The sequence below is a fragment of the Ammospiza caudacuta genome, chromosome 31 (assembly GCF_027887145.1).
Source record: "Ammospiza caudacuta isolate bAmmCau1 chromosome 31, bAmmCau1.pri, whole genome shotgun sequence".
In the NCBI taxonomy this organism is placed as follows: Eukaryota; Metazoa; Chordata; class Aves; order Passeriformes; family Passerellidae; genus Ammospiza; species Ammospiza caudacuta.
In genome coordinates, this window is record NC_080623.1 from 4,246,405 (window position 1) to 4,260,261 (window position 13,857).

The following is a 13,857-nucleotide window of genomic DNA, read 5'->3' on the forward strand; positions in this document are numbered from 1 at the left end:
GGCACCTCCAGCCTCACCCACACCTTGTGTTCCCGAGCATCACCGGAGGAACCGACCCCAGAGCTTCCCAGAACCTCCATCACCCACACAGGAGGACAGGGCCATTTCCAGGCCCCATCCCTCTGTAAAATCACCGCGGTCACACTTTCCTCCCTTTCTACGTCTGCAGGCAGCGGAAAGTGGGGGACAGGGACCCCGCGCCCCTCCCGTTCCTCACAATTAAAGCATCCCGGTGTGAAAAGAGGACGTCCCGGTCACGGCTCCCGGTGCGGGCGGAATGCTGCAGTGTGCCAGGGCCGGGTTAGCCGGGCACACGCGGCACCAGCCCCAGCCGGAGCCGCGGAACCCGCCCCACCTGCGCGGCCCCTCAGGGGGCTCCCGCCGGCCGCTGCGACACCGCACGGGGCGGACGGGGATGATCCTCCCACAGCCGGGATCGCCCTCCAGAATTCAGCTCCAGGGCCCGAGGGTCCGGCTGTAGCTGCGGCCCCTCGCACACGCTCGCTCCCCTCGCCAGACTTTCCGACTTCACCCCGGATCATCCGCAGCCGCTGCCGTGGAGCAGCTCCCGGTGTCCCCACCCCCACATCAGCTGGGCATCGGTTTGCACCAGAACGCAGGGGGAGGGGAGGAAGACACCCAGATTTTTTAATAGAAAAACCTCGTGAATGTGCAATTCCCTCCCAGCAGGAAGGGGAAAAAATAATATAAACCAAATCTGCCCTCACCATCCCCCCCAAAATCTGTGGCGGAAGGGAAGAGGGAAGGAAGATGCACAACCACGATGCTGACCCAACATCTGGGTCAGCTGGAACACCAACACTGCCCCAAGCATCTCCCCCCACCAAAAAAACCCCTCCTGTCCTCCAAAATCCCCCCCTGGGAGGGGAAGCTCTGCATGTCGAGCGGTGGGAGCAGGGGGTGGCGGAGTGACAGAGCAGCGCTGCAGCGAGGGTCGAGGGGGAAGGGACATCCAGGAGAACTCGGGCTCTCCCTTCCTACAATGCACAGAGCGCGGCCCCGGATTGGGGCGTGGGAGGAGGGTCCCGTGAGCCCCCCAGGCTGTGGGGTGGAGGGCAGGTGGAGGAGGGATGGAGGCACGGATGCAGGCAGGGATGCAGGAACAGACGGAAGGATGGAAGGACGGGGCCCAGACGGCGCTCCAGGTCCAGGGTGGGCGCAGGGGGCGGTTGCCCCTTCCCAGAGCCAGCCCGCCGGCCGGGGGACGCTGATCCCGGCCCGGCACCGTCCCCCCCCACTCCCCGCAGGGCCGGGGGCCTCGGGCTGCGGCGGACGGACCCTCCCCGGCCGGGGCAGCGGTGCCGGAGCCCCGCGGGCAGTGCTGAGTGGGCACAGAACCGGCCCCTGACCCCCTTCCCTGGGTGCGGGGTGCCCGGGCATCCACCGAGGGGATGGCTGAGAAGGGGCAAGGCTCCGGGACCCCCGTCACGGGGCGGATTTGGGGCTGGGGGCTCCCCAGGCCCTCCCCCCCCGCACCGCCCCACAAGCTGCCTCCGGTGTCCCCGGGCCGCGCTCTGCGGCAGAGCCCCCGGGGGAGCCGCGCCAAGGCTACGGGGGGGATGGAGCCAGCAGGACAGCAAGCGAGGGGAGCCGCGGCTGGAGCCCGCGGGGGTCTCGGGGGCTGCGACTCACCGTGTCGGGCGGGCTCAGCGCGGCCCCGGCGCGGCGCTGCCGGACTGCGGCGCGGGGGGAGCTGCGGGAGGGACTGCGGGTGTCGCCATCTTGGTGCGCTCCCGGCGCTCCCCCCGCCCGGCCGGCCCGGCCCCCGCCCGCCCCGCGCGCGCCGCAGGGGGGCGCTCCGGAGGCACCGCGAGCGGCGCGGGGGGAGCGGGGAAGCCCCGGGCCTGGCCCGCCGGCAGCGGCGCCGGTACCCGTGTGTCCGCCGTCAGGGGCATCCCTGTGCCCAGCACCAGCATCCCTATATCCGTTATCATCATCGGTACCCGTGTGTCCGCCGTCAGGGGCATCCCTGTGCCCAGCACCAGCATCCCTATATCCGTTATCATCATCGGTACCCGTGTGTCCGCCGTCAGGGGCATCCCTGTGCCCAGCACCAGCATCACTATATCCATCATCATCATCGGTACCCGTGTGTCCGCCGTCAGGGGCATCCCTGTGCCCAGCACCAGCATCCCTATATCCGTTATCATCATCGGTACCCGTGTGTCCGCCGTCAGGGGCATCCCTGTGCCCAGCACCAGCATCCCTATATCCATCATCATCATCGGTACCCGTGTGTCCGCCGTCAGGGGCATCCCTGTGCCCAGCACCAGCATCCCTATATCCATCATCATCATCGGTACCCGTGTGTCCGCCGTCAGGGGCATCCCTGTGCCCAGCACCAGCATCCCTATATCCGTTATCATCATCGGTACCCGTGTGTCCGCCGTCAGGGGCATCCCTGTGCCCAGCACCAGCATCCCTATATCCATCATCATCATCGGTACCCGTGTGTCCGCCGTCAGGGGCATCCCTGTGCCCAGCACCAGCATCCCTATATCCATCATCATCATCGGTACCCGTGTGTCCGCCGTCAGGGGCATCCCTGTGCCCAGCACCAGCATCCCTATATCCCTCATCATCATCGGTACCCGTGTGTCCGCCGTCAGGGGCATCCCTGTGCCCAGCACCAGCATCCCTATATCCCTCATCATCATCGGTACCCGTGTGTCCGCCGTCAGGGGCATCCCTGTGCCCAGCACCAGCATCCCTATATCCGTTATCATCATCGGTACCCGTGTGTCCGCCGTCAGGGGCATCCCTGTGCCCAGCACCAGCATCCCTATATCCCTCATCATCATCGGTACCCGTGTGTCCATCGGCAGCGGCGCCCGTACCCGTGTGTCCGTGCTCAGCAGCGCCCGTACCCGTGTGTCCATCGGCAGCGGCATCCCTGTGCCCAGCACCAGCATCCCTATATCCATCATCATCATCGGTACCCGTGTGTCCATCATCATCACCGGTATCCGTGTGTCCACTGTCAGCAGCATCCCTGTATCCATCACCAGCATCCCTGTGCCCATCACCATCCTCAGCATCCCTCTGTCCAGCATCAGCATCCCTATATCCATCATCATCATCGGTATCCGTGTCCATCAGCAGCAGCAGCAGCATCCCTGTGCCCATCACCACCACCAGCAATCCCTGTGCCCATCAGCAGCATCCCTGTGTCCATCACCCACAATCATCCTTGTGTCCATCATCATCATCATCACCCCTGTGTCCATTGTCATCATCATCCCTGAGTCCATCGTCATCATCCCTCTGTCCATCACCATCACCCACCATCATCCCTGTGTCCATCACTATCATCCCTGTGTCCATCACCATCATCATCAATATCATCATCATCATCCCTGTGTCCATCACCATCATCATCCATCCCTGCGTCCACCAAGGTCATCCCTGTGCCCATCACCATCATCATTGTCACCCTGTATCCATTACTGCCTGTATTTGGTGCACCACAGAGTAATCAAAGCTTGGACTCCATCTTGGAGGTCTTTTCCATAAACGATTCAGTGATTCCCACTGCTCAATCTGTTTGTAGCTGCCACAAGGTGGAGGCATGAAGATACAACAGAGATCCTTAATGAAGCACCTAATTACTCCTGGCTTTAATTTGCTTTATTGCCACCAGAGGGAAGTGGAGACACACTGGTGGCTTTCCCAGGAAAGCAAAACTCCAACGCAAATCCCCAGCAGAACTGTTCCAAGGTTATTAGGGATCACTCATCCCTAGGTTATCAGGAACCTTGGATCCTCCTGCCACCGGGAGCAGAGCTGTCACCTGTTAATGGCTGAGCCACGCTGCCACCAAATCCTTTGGAAAACTGTCAGCTGCAAAGCTGACAAAGTCTTCCAGAATGTGTTTGTGGAGTGGTCAGTGTTGATTCGACCCAAATAAAAACCCAAACTCCACATGCTGCACACAGAACTAATGAGTTAATAAATTGTTTTATCTCTGTCCATGATTCCCATCGGTCTGGAGGATCACTGTGAGCCCGTTCTCACCCATCAAAAGATTTAAGGTGTCCTCAAACTGCAAAGACTTAAAACTGCTGTTCAGAGAGAGCACAGAGCTGCTGAGCAAACCCAGCAGCTCCCAGCAGCTGGAAATTCAACTCCCTAACAACTCTGAACTGAAACATTAATCAAACCCCCGACAAAATTCCTGCAGAGATCCAGAGCTCGGCTGAGCTTCCGAGGGCAGCGCAGGCTGCTTTAAGAGATGTGACTGTACCCGGAACTGAAGGAGGGCACTTGCAGAACTTTGCCTGGGGTTGCACACCAAGTTGTGCTGCCCAGCTTGTCCCGGCTTGGGAACAAACTGGCAGCTCCTCCCCTGGACTCTGGTCACTGCTTGGCTGCACCTGCACTGTTCAGTCCTTGCCTGTGACCGGGCTGAGAAATCAGCTGGAGAAAAGCGTCCACCAGAGCAACCCAAGCAGCTGAATGTACCCTGAGAGGACACAAATGCAGCTCTGACTGCTCTGCCTCACAGGAGAAGCAGCTCTGCTCTGCACGGATCCTCTGCCCACGCTGAAAATGCCAGAGGCCACTGCAAGCGCCCTCCTGCTCCGTGCTGGCCTGGCACTGCTAGCCTGGCCCGTCTACCTGCTCTCCTTCCTGGGCATCTGGGAGCCTTTCTGCAAGAAGGTCTTCTTTCCTTTCTTCCTAGAGAAGATTTCTGGAGCTCACGAGAAGAAATCAAAGAAGTACAAGCAGGAGCTCTTCCGCAATCTGCCCGACTTCAGGGGCCCCTCGGGGGAGCTGCGGCTGCTGGAGATCGGCACCGGCAGCGGCTCCAACTTCCAGTTCTACCCTGCGGGCTGCAAAGTCACCTGCAGCGACATCAACCCCAACTTCCAGGAGGGCCTCTCCAGGAACATGAAGAAGAACCAGCACCTGCACTACGAGCAGTTCCTGGTGGCTGCGGGAGAGGACCTGCGGCAGGTGCCCAGCGGCTCGGTGGACGCCGTGGTTTGCACGCTGGTGCTGTGCTCTGTGCAGAGCGTCAGCAGCACCCTGAGGGAAGTGCTCCGAGTGCTCCGGCCGGTGAGTACCTGCAAAAAACCTGTTATGACCCTTAACTTCTGCTCTAGAGGAACCATGAGCAAGGAAAGGGGAAAAAGACCAAAAAAAAACAGAAAAAAAACCCTTCCAAAAACCATTAAAAGACCCCCTAAAATCCACTAAAACCATTTAAAACCCCCCTAAAACAAACCAGACAAACAATAAACAAGTGATAAAGAGTTGGTTTGAGCTCAAAACAGACTTTCAGCCTTTAAAGTAGCATTTTCATAGAACTACGGAATTGTTTGGGCTGAGAGGGACCTTAAAGATCATTTAATTCCAAAAAAAACAGTCATGTTAGCAACTAATTGAAATAAAACCACAACAAACTGTTGGTAGAATAAAAGACGGATCAAATAAGTCAGTCCTTTGTGCTTTTTGAATGGGCATTTTGGATCTCTGGATGTTTTCCTTCTTTCATTAATTCCAGCTAACGGAGGGAAGGGAAAAAGGAAAGGGAGAAGGGAAGGAGGGGGAAGTGGGAGCCGCTTGGTGTGACCCCCACACCCGCTGTAAGAAGACTCTGTGTTCCCAGGGAGGAGCTTTCTATTTCTTGGAGCACGTGGCCGCTGAGCATTCCAGCTGGACGTATTTTTGGCAGCAAGTCTGTTACCCGACTTGGAAACTCGTCTTTGCTGGATGCTGCCTCACGAGAGAGCTGTGGAAGAATCTGGAAGAGGCAAAGTTCTCCGAGCTGAAGATACAGCACATCAGCGTGGCGCTACCCTGGATGCCCATCGAGCCGCACATCGTGGGGTACGGGGTGAAGTAACCCCTGTCCTGCCCCCCTGTCCCCCAAAATTCCTCACCGTGACCCACACACCCTGCACAGCACAGGCTCCTCCACATGTACCCATATCGGTAACACAGCGAAGGACTTGAATCAGAAACCAAACTGTCAGGCGAGAAGAGAGGGTCGATTTCCTGAGTGTCTCTGAATCACACAATCAAACAAAGTTGGAAAAGCCCTTTTGGATCACAGTCCAACAGTAACTCAGCACCAGCACCATGTTCACCACTAAACCATGTCCCCAAGTGCCACACCCACAGTTTTTGAACACTTCCAGGGATGGGCACTCCACCACTGCCCTCGGTGGCCTGTGCCAAGGCCTGACAGCTCTGTCCATGGAGAAATCTTCCCTCTTATGTAATTAAAACTCCCCTGGTATACCTTGAGTTTCCTTCCTGAATGAAGCCTTGGCACTGCTGACCCTGCCTTGCTAGAACCCAGTGCAGCCAGGGAGGATCCCAGGACAACAAAAATCAGCCTGGGAAGCAGAAAATAAATGTATTAATGGAAGGGGACTGCTGTCTGTGCCTGTTGACTCTGTAACAGGGATCCTTCAGGTGCTCCCCAGCTGGGTGGCATGTCGCTGGGGCTCCATCTTACCTGCTGCCCCTTCCACACGCTCCCTTCATGGTTCCACCTGACAGAACCTGAACCCCCAAACCTGACTCCTGGCCCAGCTGAGGGTGAGACCCTTGGCTCAGGGCTGAAAACCTTGACTCTTTGCAGAGGTGAAGCTGAGCCCCCTGACCCTCTGCCCAGGTGAGGGTGAGCCCCCTGACCCTGTGCCGAGATAAAGTTTAGCCCCCTGACCCTGTGCTCAGCTGAAGCTGAGCCCCCTGACCCTGTGCCCAGGTGAGGGCGAACCCCCTGACCCTCTGCCCGGCTGAGGGCTCCGTGCCGGCGGTCGCTGAGGCCACGCCGGCCCCTCCCGCCCCTCACCGGCTCCTCCGTCCGCGCTCCCGCGCCGTCCCCGCCGCCCCAACGGCCCGGTGGCGGTGGCGGTGCCGAGGCCGGCCGTTCCCCGCGGGGCTCCCCTCAGGCCCCGCAGCCATCTTCGGCCCTCGCCGGCCATGCGGCGGGCGCGGCCCGCGCTGCCGCTGCTGCTGCTGCTGCTCGCGGGGCCCCTGCCCGCGGGGACGGCCCCCACAGACCCTGTGGACGGTACCGGGACCCAGCGGGACCCAGCGGGGCCGGGCCGGGGCGGAGGGGTCGGGGAAAGGGGCAGCGAGCGGGGAAGAGCCTGAGCGGAGCGGGGCAAGGCGGGGTGGGAGAGTCTCTGGTTTATACAGAAATCTGGTGAATTCTTGTAAAGCAATGGCAACTGGCCACCCTTACCGCAAATCTATACACCAGAAATGTACTTTAGTCAGATAAATACACCGTATTTCACATGGGCTGAAAAAGCCCCGGGATCTCCACATACAGGGGTCTGTGGGGCAGCGAGTCCTGCAGAACAGAGCCCTGGAATGGTTTTGGCTGGAAGGGGGAGACCTTACAGCCCACCCAGTGCCATGCCTGCCATGGCAGGGTCACCTTCCCCTGTCCCAGTGCTCCCAGCCCTGTCCAGCCTGGCCTTGGGCGCTGCCCGGGATCCAGGGGCACCCACAGCTGCTCTGGGCACCCTGTGCCAGGGCCTCATCACCCTGGCAGGGAGGAATTTCTTCCCAGTATCCCTCTAACCTTCCCTCTGGCAGTTGTCCCTTGTCCTGGCACTCCATGCCCATTTATGTGCTCTCTCTCCATCTCTCCTGCAGCTCCTTCAGGCACTGGAAGGCCATAGTTAAGTCAGCCCAAAGCTTTTTTCCTCCAGGCTGAACAATCCCAATTGTCCCAGCCTTTCCTCACAGCAGATCTGCTTCATCCCTCTAAACAACCTGGTGGCCTCATCTCCAACAGGCCCATGTCCTTCCTGTGCTGTGGTGATGCTGGAGATTTAAAAATCCAAACCCAAAACAAATTAAAAAACAAAAACAAAAACTGCCACCATCAGCAACAAAAACGACCCACCAAAACCCCCAAACACCCAACCAAACAAAAACCCTGAGACAACAGAAAAAAAAAGACCAACCCATACACCCAGAGCACCCACAAACGCTGCCCCAAAAGCTGAGCTTTGCCCTCCAGGCTCTCTGAGGAGCCCGTTGTGTTTTGCAGAGTGTCAGCAGCAGCTGGCAGTGGCCCGGAGCGTGGTGTCCTGGATCGTGGGGGGCCACGAGGCCCCGGAGGGCGCGTGGCCGTGGGTGGTGAGCCTGCAGGTGCTGCGCGGCGGCGTCCGCTTCGTGCACCTGTGCGGCGGCGTGCTGCTGGGCCGGAGAGCCGTGCTGACCGCCGGCCACTGCGTGGATGGCAGGACGTACGTACTGGGTGACCCCTGGGCACCACGGCTGAGCCCCCTGAGAACCATGGCTGAGCCCCTGGGCACCATGGTGAGCCCCCTGGGTACCATATCTGAACCCCTGAGAACCATGTCTGAACCCCCTGGGTACCACAGCTGAACCCCCTGGGCACCATGGCTGAACCCCCTGAGAACCATGTCTGAACCCCCTGGGTACCATGGCTGAGCCCCTGGGCACCATGGTGAGCCCCCTGGTCACCACAGCTGAACCCCCTGGGTACCACAGCTGAACCCCCTGGGCACCATGGCTGAGCCCACTGGGCACCACAGCTGAGCCCTGGGCACCACGGCTGAGCCCTGGGCACCATGGCTGAGCCCTGGGCACCACAGCTGAACCCCCTGGGCACCATGGCTGAGCCCCCTGGGCACCATGGCTGAGCCCACTGGGCACCACAGCTGAGCCCTGGGCACCATGGCTGAGCCCCCTGGGCACCATGGCTGAGCCCTGGGCACCACAGCTGAGCCCCCTGGGCACCACAGCTGAACCCCCTGGGCACCATGGCTGAACCCCCTGGGCACCATGGCTGAGCCCCCTGGGCACCACAGCTGAAGCCCCTGGGCACCACAGCTGAGCCCCCTGGTCACCACAGCTGAGCCCCCTGGGCACCACAGCTGAGCCCCCTGGGCACCACAGCTGAGCCCTCTGGGCAGGGAGGAGGAGGCCGAGGGCACCTGAGTTGTGTCCCAGGGTGGCCGAAGGAGCAGAGCAGGGATTGTCCCCCTGTGCTGGGCACTGTGAGGCCCCTCCAGTGCTGTGTCCAATGGAGCACATCCAGAGCTAGGAACACATCTGGGGAAGGGGCTGGAGCATTGATTGAAAAGGTCTCCAAGACCTTCAGGTCCAACCTCTGCCTGACCCTCTCCCATGCCAGGTTTTCTGCTCCCTTCCCCAGCCCACTCCCCCAAAGCGTTTTGGGTTGCTTTGTTCCACAGAGCTCTGATTTTTCTGGTTAACCTCACCGCAAAATGTTTTGATATTTAGATTACAAACGCTCCAATTAATCAGTTTTAACACAATTTCCCTTTTTTTTTTTTTGTTGATCAGAACCAACAATTTGGCACTTAAGGGTTTTTTTTTGACAATGTGGTAATAACTCCTCAGAACAGATTTTTAACTGCACTTACAGCAACTCTGGAGCATTTCAGCTCCCAGCACTGGTCTCTTTCCCAACCTTTACCACAGCTGCACAATCTGCATCTGTCAACATCCACTGTTGACTCAACCATGACCCGGGGGAAAGTGAACTGTAAAAATCTGCAAAACTTGAAATTTTGTCCTTTATCAGGATGTCGTTACATCAACTCCTTGTTTGCATTTAACAAACATTTCTTTGCAATATAATTTCTCTTTAAATTATCAATTTAATTTTTACCTTAACTTTGGAGGCTAATTTGAATTTTATAGCTCATCCCAGGCCAAATTCAAAGCTCATTTAGTAAAGACGTTGTTCAACATACTTGGCAAGCAACTAGATCTGAATGACTCTGCCCCTATTTATAAATTTAATATTAACTAGATTGTCATTATTTTACTTCTAGATAATGGATTTCCCAGGTCTAGGTGCAAGTAGAGTCTTTATGAGCATTGTGGGAATGAGCCTCTTTATTTTATCTAAAATATAACCATGTTTTCAGCTTTTTCAGACTATTATCTCCTGGTTTCCTCTGCTGAGATGGGGTGAAAGGCAAAATCTGGGTGTCAGTTTAAATCCTTAATCTGAATTTTCCTTAACAGCCATAACCACTAATAGCAAAGGGAGTGTTCACATGGGCAGAATGGTAATGAGGCAAATCTGTTCCAGGAAATATTTGCTACGGAATTTTCAATGTATATTTATAAGGGTGCATAAGCAGAAGAAGATAGAGGGGATAATGGAAAAAATTTCTCCCTGAGAGGAAGGCCCTGGTATAGGGTGCCCAGAGAAGCTGGGATCCCTGAAGGTGTCCAAGGCCAGGCTGGACAGGGCTTGGAGCGCCCTGGGACAGTGGAAGGTGTCCCTGCCATGGCAGGGGTGGGATGAGATGAGCTTTGAGGTGCCTCCAATCCAACCCAACCCTTTCCTGGATTCCAGGGCTCTATGAAAACAAATGGTGAAAGTGATGTCAAACTCTGTGAATTCTCATCTTAAAGATGAGCTTTGAGGTGCCTCCAATCCAACCTTATACCTGGATCCCAGGGCTCTGTGAAAACAAACTGTGAAACTGATGTAAAACCCACCTGAATTCTCATCTTAAAGATGAGCTTTAAGGTACCTCCAATCCAATCCAATCCAATCCAATCCAATCCAATCCAATCCAATCCAATCCAATCCAATCCCTTCCAGGATCCCAGAACTCTGTGAAAACAAACGGTGAAAGCGATGTCAGCCCCTGTGAATTCTCTGGCAGGGATCCGTGTTCCTGGCGAGCCGTCCTGGGCCTGCACAACCTGCACAAGCACAGCCGGCACACGGCCAGGAGGAGGATCAGGAGGATCATCATGCACTCGGAGTTCAAGAGGGAAACCTTCGAGAACGACGTGGCCGTGTTCGAGCTGAGGTCGGCCGTGCGCTACAGCCTCTTCATCCAGCCCGTGTGCCTGGCCCCGGCTGCCCTGGTGCAGCCCCTGGAGAACAGCTCCGACTGCTACATCAGCGGCTGGGGACGCACCAGCGAGAAGGGTACGGGGCTCTGCCACTGCTGGGACCCTCCTGTTCCCATCCTCACCCGCTCCAGCTCCCCGGGTTTATAAACTCTCCTTGCACTTGGGTCCTAGAGGCCTTTCCCGACCTTGTACCAAACTGAAAGAGGACAGGTTCAGATTAGATATTGGAAAGAAATTCTTCCCTGTCGGGGTGGTGAGGCCCTGGCACAGATTTGCCAGTGCACCCTGGAAGTGTCCAGGGTCAGGCTGGATGGGGCTTGGAGTAACCTGGGATAGTGGAAGTGTCCCTGCCCATGGCAGTGCATTGGAACTGGATGATCTTTAAGGTTTCTCCCAACCCAAACCATTCTGTGATTCTAACTGGATTTGCTCAGGTTATGGTCTCCCCACACGATGTCATTTAACTCTGCAGTGCTCTCAGGGGTTTTCCATCACAAGCAGGTTAGACCCACACAGCTGTAACCACAGGAATAGATTTTCCCAGCCTTTCTTCCAAGTATAACATGAAAAAAAGGAAAATAAACTCACCCCATTCGTGGTGCAGGTCAACGTGGGCTGCTGGAAACAGCTATTATATTGAAAAGCAACAATTCTGATGCCACACGTTGAGAACTGAGGGGTTCCCATGGGATTTATGAATGACTACACCCCCTCCAATTCTCTCTTTACTCCCAGTGGGCACAAATTCAATGCCAGCTGGTGTGTGGGAGTTTTGGGGTCAGCTGAGATTGTATGAGCCTGTTTGGTAAGTCACCTCTGACATTTTGAACAAGGCATGTATATCATTGATGCTTCTTCAGAGGAAGAATTGCAAAATTTACATCCAACCCAAGTCTTCAAACCTTGAACCCACTCAAATTCCAATCCATTGGCAACAGGCAGGGTCTGTGTCATACCCATGTTTAAACATGTCCAGGAACACACCTAGGCTGGCAAAACAACAAAACCCCCACAGTAAAATTGCTCCACACCGCAGCATATTTCACCTTTCTGAATTGTGTCTCCTTTCAAGGTAAAATCTCACCTGTGCTAAAAGAAGCCCACGTGGCAATCCTCCCTTCCAGCCTGTGCAACAGCTCTGCAGGCTACGCAGGGCTCATGAACGACAAAGCGCTGTGCGCCGGCGCCTGGGCCGGAGGCACCGACACCTGCCAGGTGAGAGGGGCTGTGCCAGTCCTGCCAGGTGAGAGGGGAGGTGTGCCACACCTGCCAGGTGAGAGGGGAGGTGTGCCAGTCCTGCCAGGTGAGAGGGGAGGTGTGCCAGTCCTGCCAGGTGAGAGGGGAGGTGTGCCACAGCTGCCAGGTGAGAGGGGGTGTGCCAGCCCTGCCAGGTGAGAGGGGAGGTGTGCCACTCCTGCCAGGTGAGAGGGGAGGTGGTGCCACACCTGCCAGGTGAGAAGGGAGGTGGTACCCCACCTATCAGCTGAGAAGGGAGGTGGTGCCACAGCTGCCTCAGTGGAACTCCCAAGCCAGAGGCTCAGCAGCATCGTGATTTGTAGCATGATTAATTAAAACAGCAGAAATAGTAACTGGAAAACATGTCAAATGCAAATAAGCATCATAAAAGGGTTGGGACAGCGATTGCAGAGCAAAAACGTACACAAAGAATTTGGGGATATTGGAGGGATGACAGGAATAGGTGAACAAAGAGGAAGGATAAAGAATGTGACATTTATACTATAAAGGTGTCAGTAAATTATATATGAGACAAAACACTGGACACTGTACCACAGTGTGTGTGAAGCACATGTATGTCTCACCCGTTCCTATGCTGGAGAGCAGCACTGGACATGGATAGGGCTCAGGACTGGACACAGATAAGGCTCAGGGATGTGGTTCAGGGATAGGAAGTTGCTCAGGGATGTGGCATGATTTTCGTTTAAATGCTGAGCAATCACCACCTCTTTCTCGGAAAAGCCAGTCCTCAGGTCCAAAGCACTGGCAGAAGCTGCAGCACCAGCTGGGACACGGAGACATTACTAATGAAACCCCATAATGTACCCTAAGTGCTTTGTCTGATCCACTTCCTGCTTCTCTCAGCAGTTTTCCCTGAGCAGGTGACACGGCCAAGACACAGGATGTGTGCTCCTCACTGTGTCTCTTGGAGCTCCCACACCGTGCGGACAAATTCCCCAGTTAAGTGAGGAGTGAAGGTTTAGGTTTAGGCATGAAAAGGTGCAGAGAGAAAACAGAATCTGAGTTAAAAGATACTCAGATTACTTTTAACTCAGTTAACAGAAGCAGTGCAGGGCTCTGCTCAGTGCAGTCTTGACCAGAATCAGGAGGGATTTCTCCATGGAAGGAGTGGTCAGGCATTGGAAGGAGGTGGAGTCCCCATCCCTGTCCAAGGAACAGCTGGATGTGGGTGACAGCATTCTGGTCCAGTGACAAGGTGGGGATCAGGTTAGACCTGATGGTCTTGAGGGCCTTTCCAGCCTCAGGGATGCTGATTCTGCCTTCCAGCAACACCAGCCTGGCCTTGAGTTGTCCATATGCTACTGCCCACACTGAGCACTGAGCTGCTTAAAATAAATCTAAATATTAGACTGATTACTGCCCGAAGTGTTTCCTGGAAGGAAACCCTCACATGCTGCTGGTTTTTGTGGTGTTCATTTTAGGGCGACAGCGGGGGCCCCTTGGTGTGTTACCACCCCGACACTGACAAGTATTACCTGATCGGCATCGCCAGCTTCGGGGTGGGCTGCGGCCGCCCCCGCTACCCCGGCATCTACGTGCGCCTGTCCCAGTACAGAAAATGGATCAAAGCAAAACTCCTGCTGATTAACAAGGCTTGGAACCCCCCGAGCACCGCACTCACCGTGCTCCTGGCCCTGGGGCACACAGTGCTCACGCAGATCCTGTAGAGGGGAATCCAGCGTGTCGTCCTCGTGGAGGTCTGTCCTGCCTGGAAAAGCTTGGAGAAACCAGCTC

General features: G+C 56.3%; 3 protein-coding genes across 4 annotated transcripts in view; 2 read left to right on the forward strand and 1 right to left on the reverse strand.

The window, feature by feature from the left end:
• SCN8A (sodium voltage-gated channel alpha subunit 8) overlaps nt 1-1,702 on the reverse strand; it is a 55,812-nt gene extending 54,110 nt beyond the window's left edge. For both annotated transcript variants that reach the window (XM_058822222.1, XM_058822223.1), the window contains exon 1: nt 1,654-1,702. The gene's annotated coding sequence lies outside the window, so the exon portion shown is untranslated. The remainder of the gene's footprint in view (nt 1-1,653) is intronic.
• Nucleotides 1,703-4,377: 2,675 nt separating this feature from the next.
• On the forward strand, nt 4,378-6,394 carry LOC131569864 (N6-adenosine-methyltransferase TMT1A-like). Its single transcript, XM_058822177.1, has 2 exons — nt 4,378-5,079; nt 5,633-6,394. Exons 1-2 carry the CDS (start codon nt 4,570-4,572, stop codon nt 5,867-5,869), a joined length of 747 nt encoding a protein of 248 aa, XP_058678160.1. The 5' UTR covers nt 4,378-4,569; the 3' UTR covers nt 5,870-6,394.
• Nucleotides 6,395-6,957: 563 nt separating this feature from the next.
• TMPRSS12 (transmembrane serine protease 12) lies at nt 6,958-13,790 on the forward strand. The gene is made up of 5 exons (XM_058822235.1): nt 6,958-7,048; nt 8,042-8,240; nt 10,671-10,942; nt 11,939-12,081; nt 13,545-13,790. Exons 1-5 carry the CDS (start codon nt 6,958-6,960, stop codon nt 13,788-13,790), a joined length of 951 nt encoding a protein of 316 aa, XP_058678218.1.
• Nucleotides 13,791-13,857: the final 67 nt, after the last annotated feature.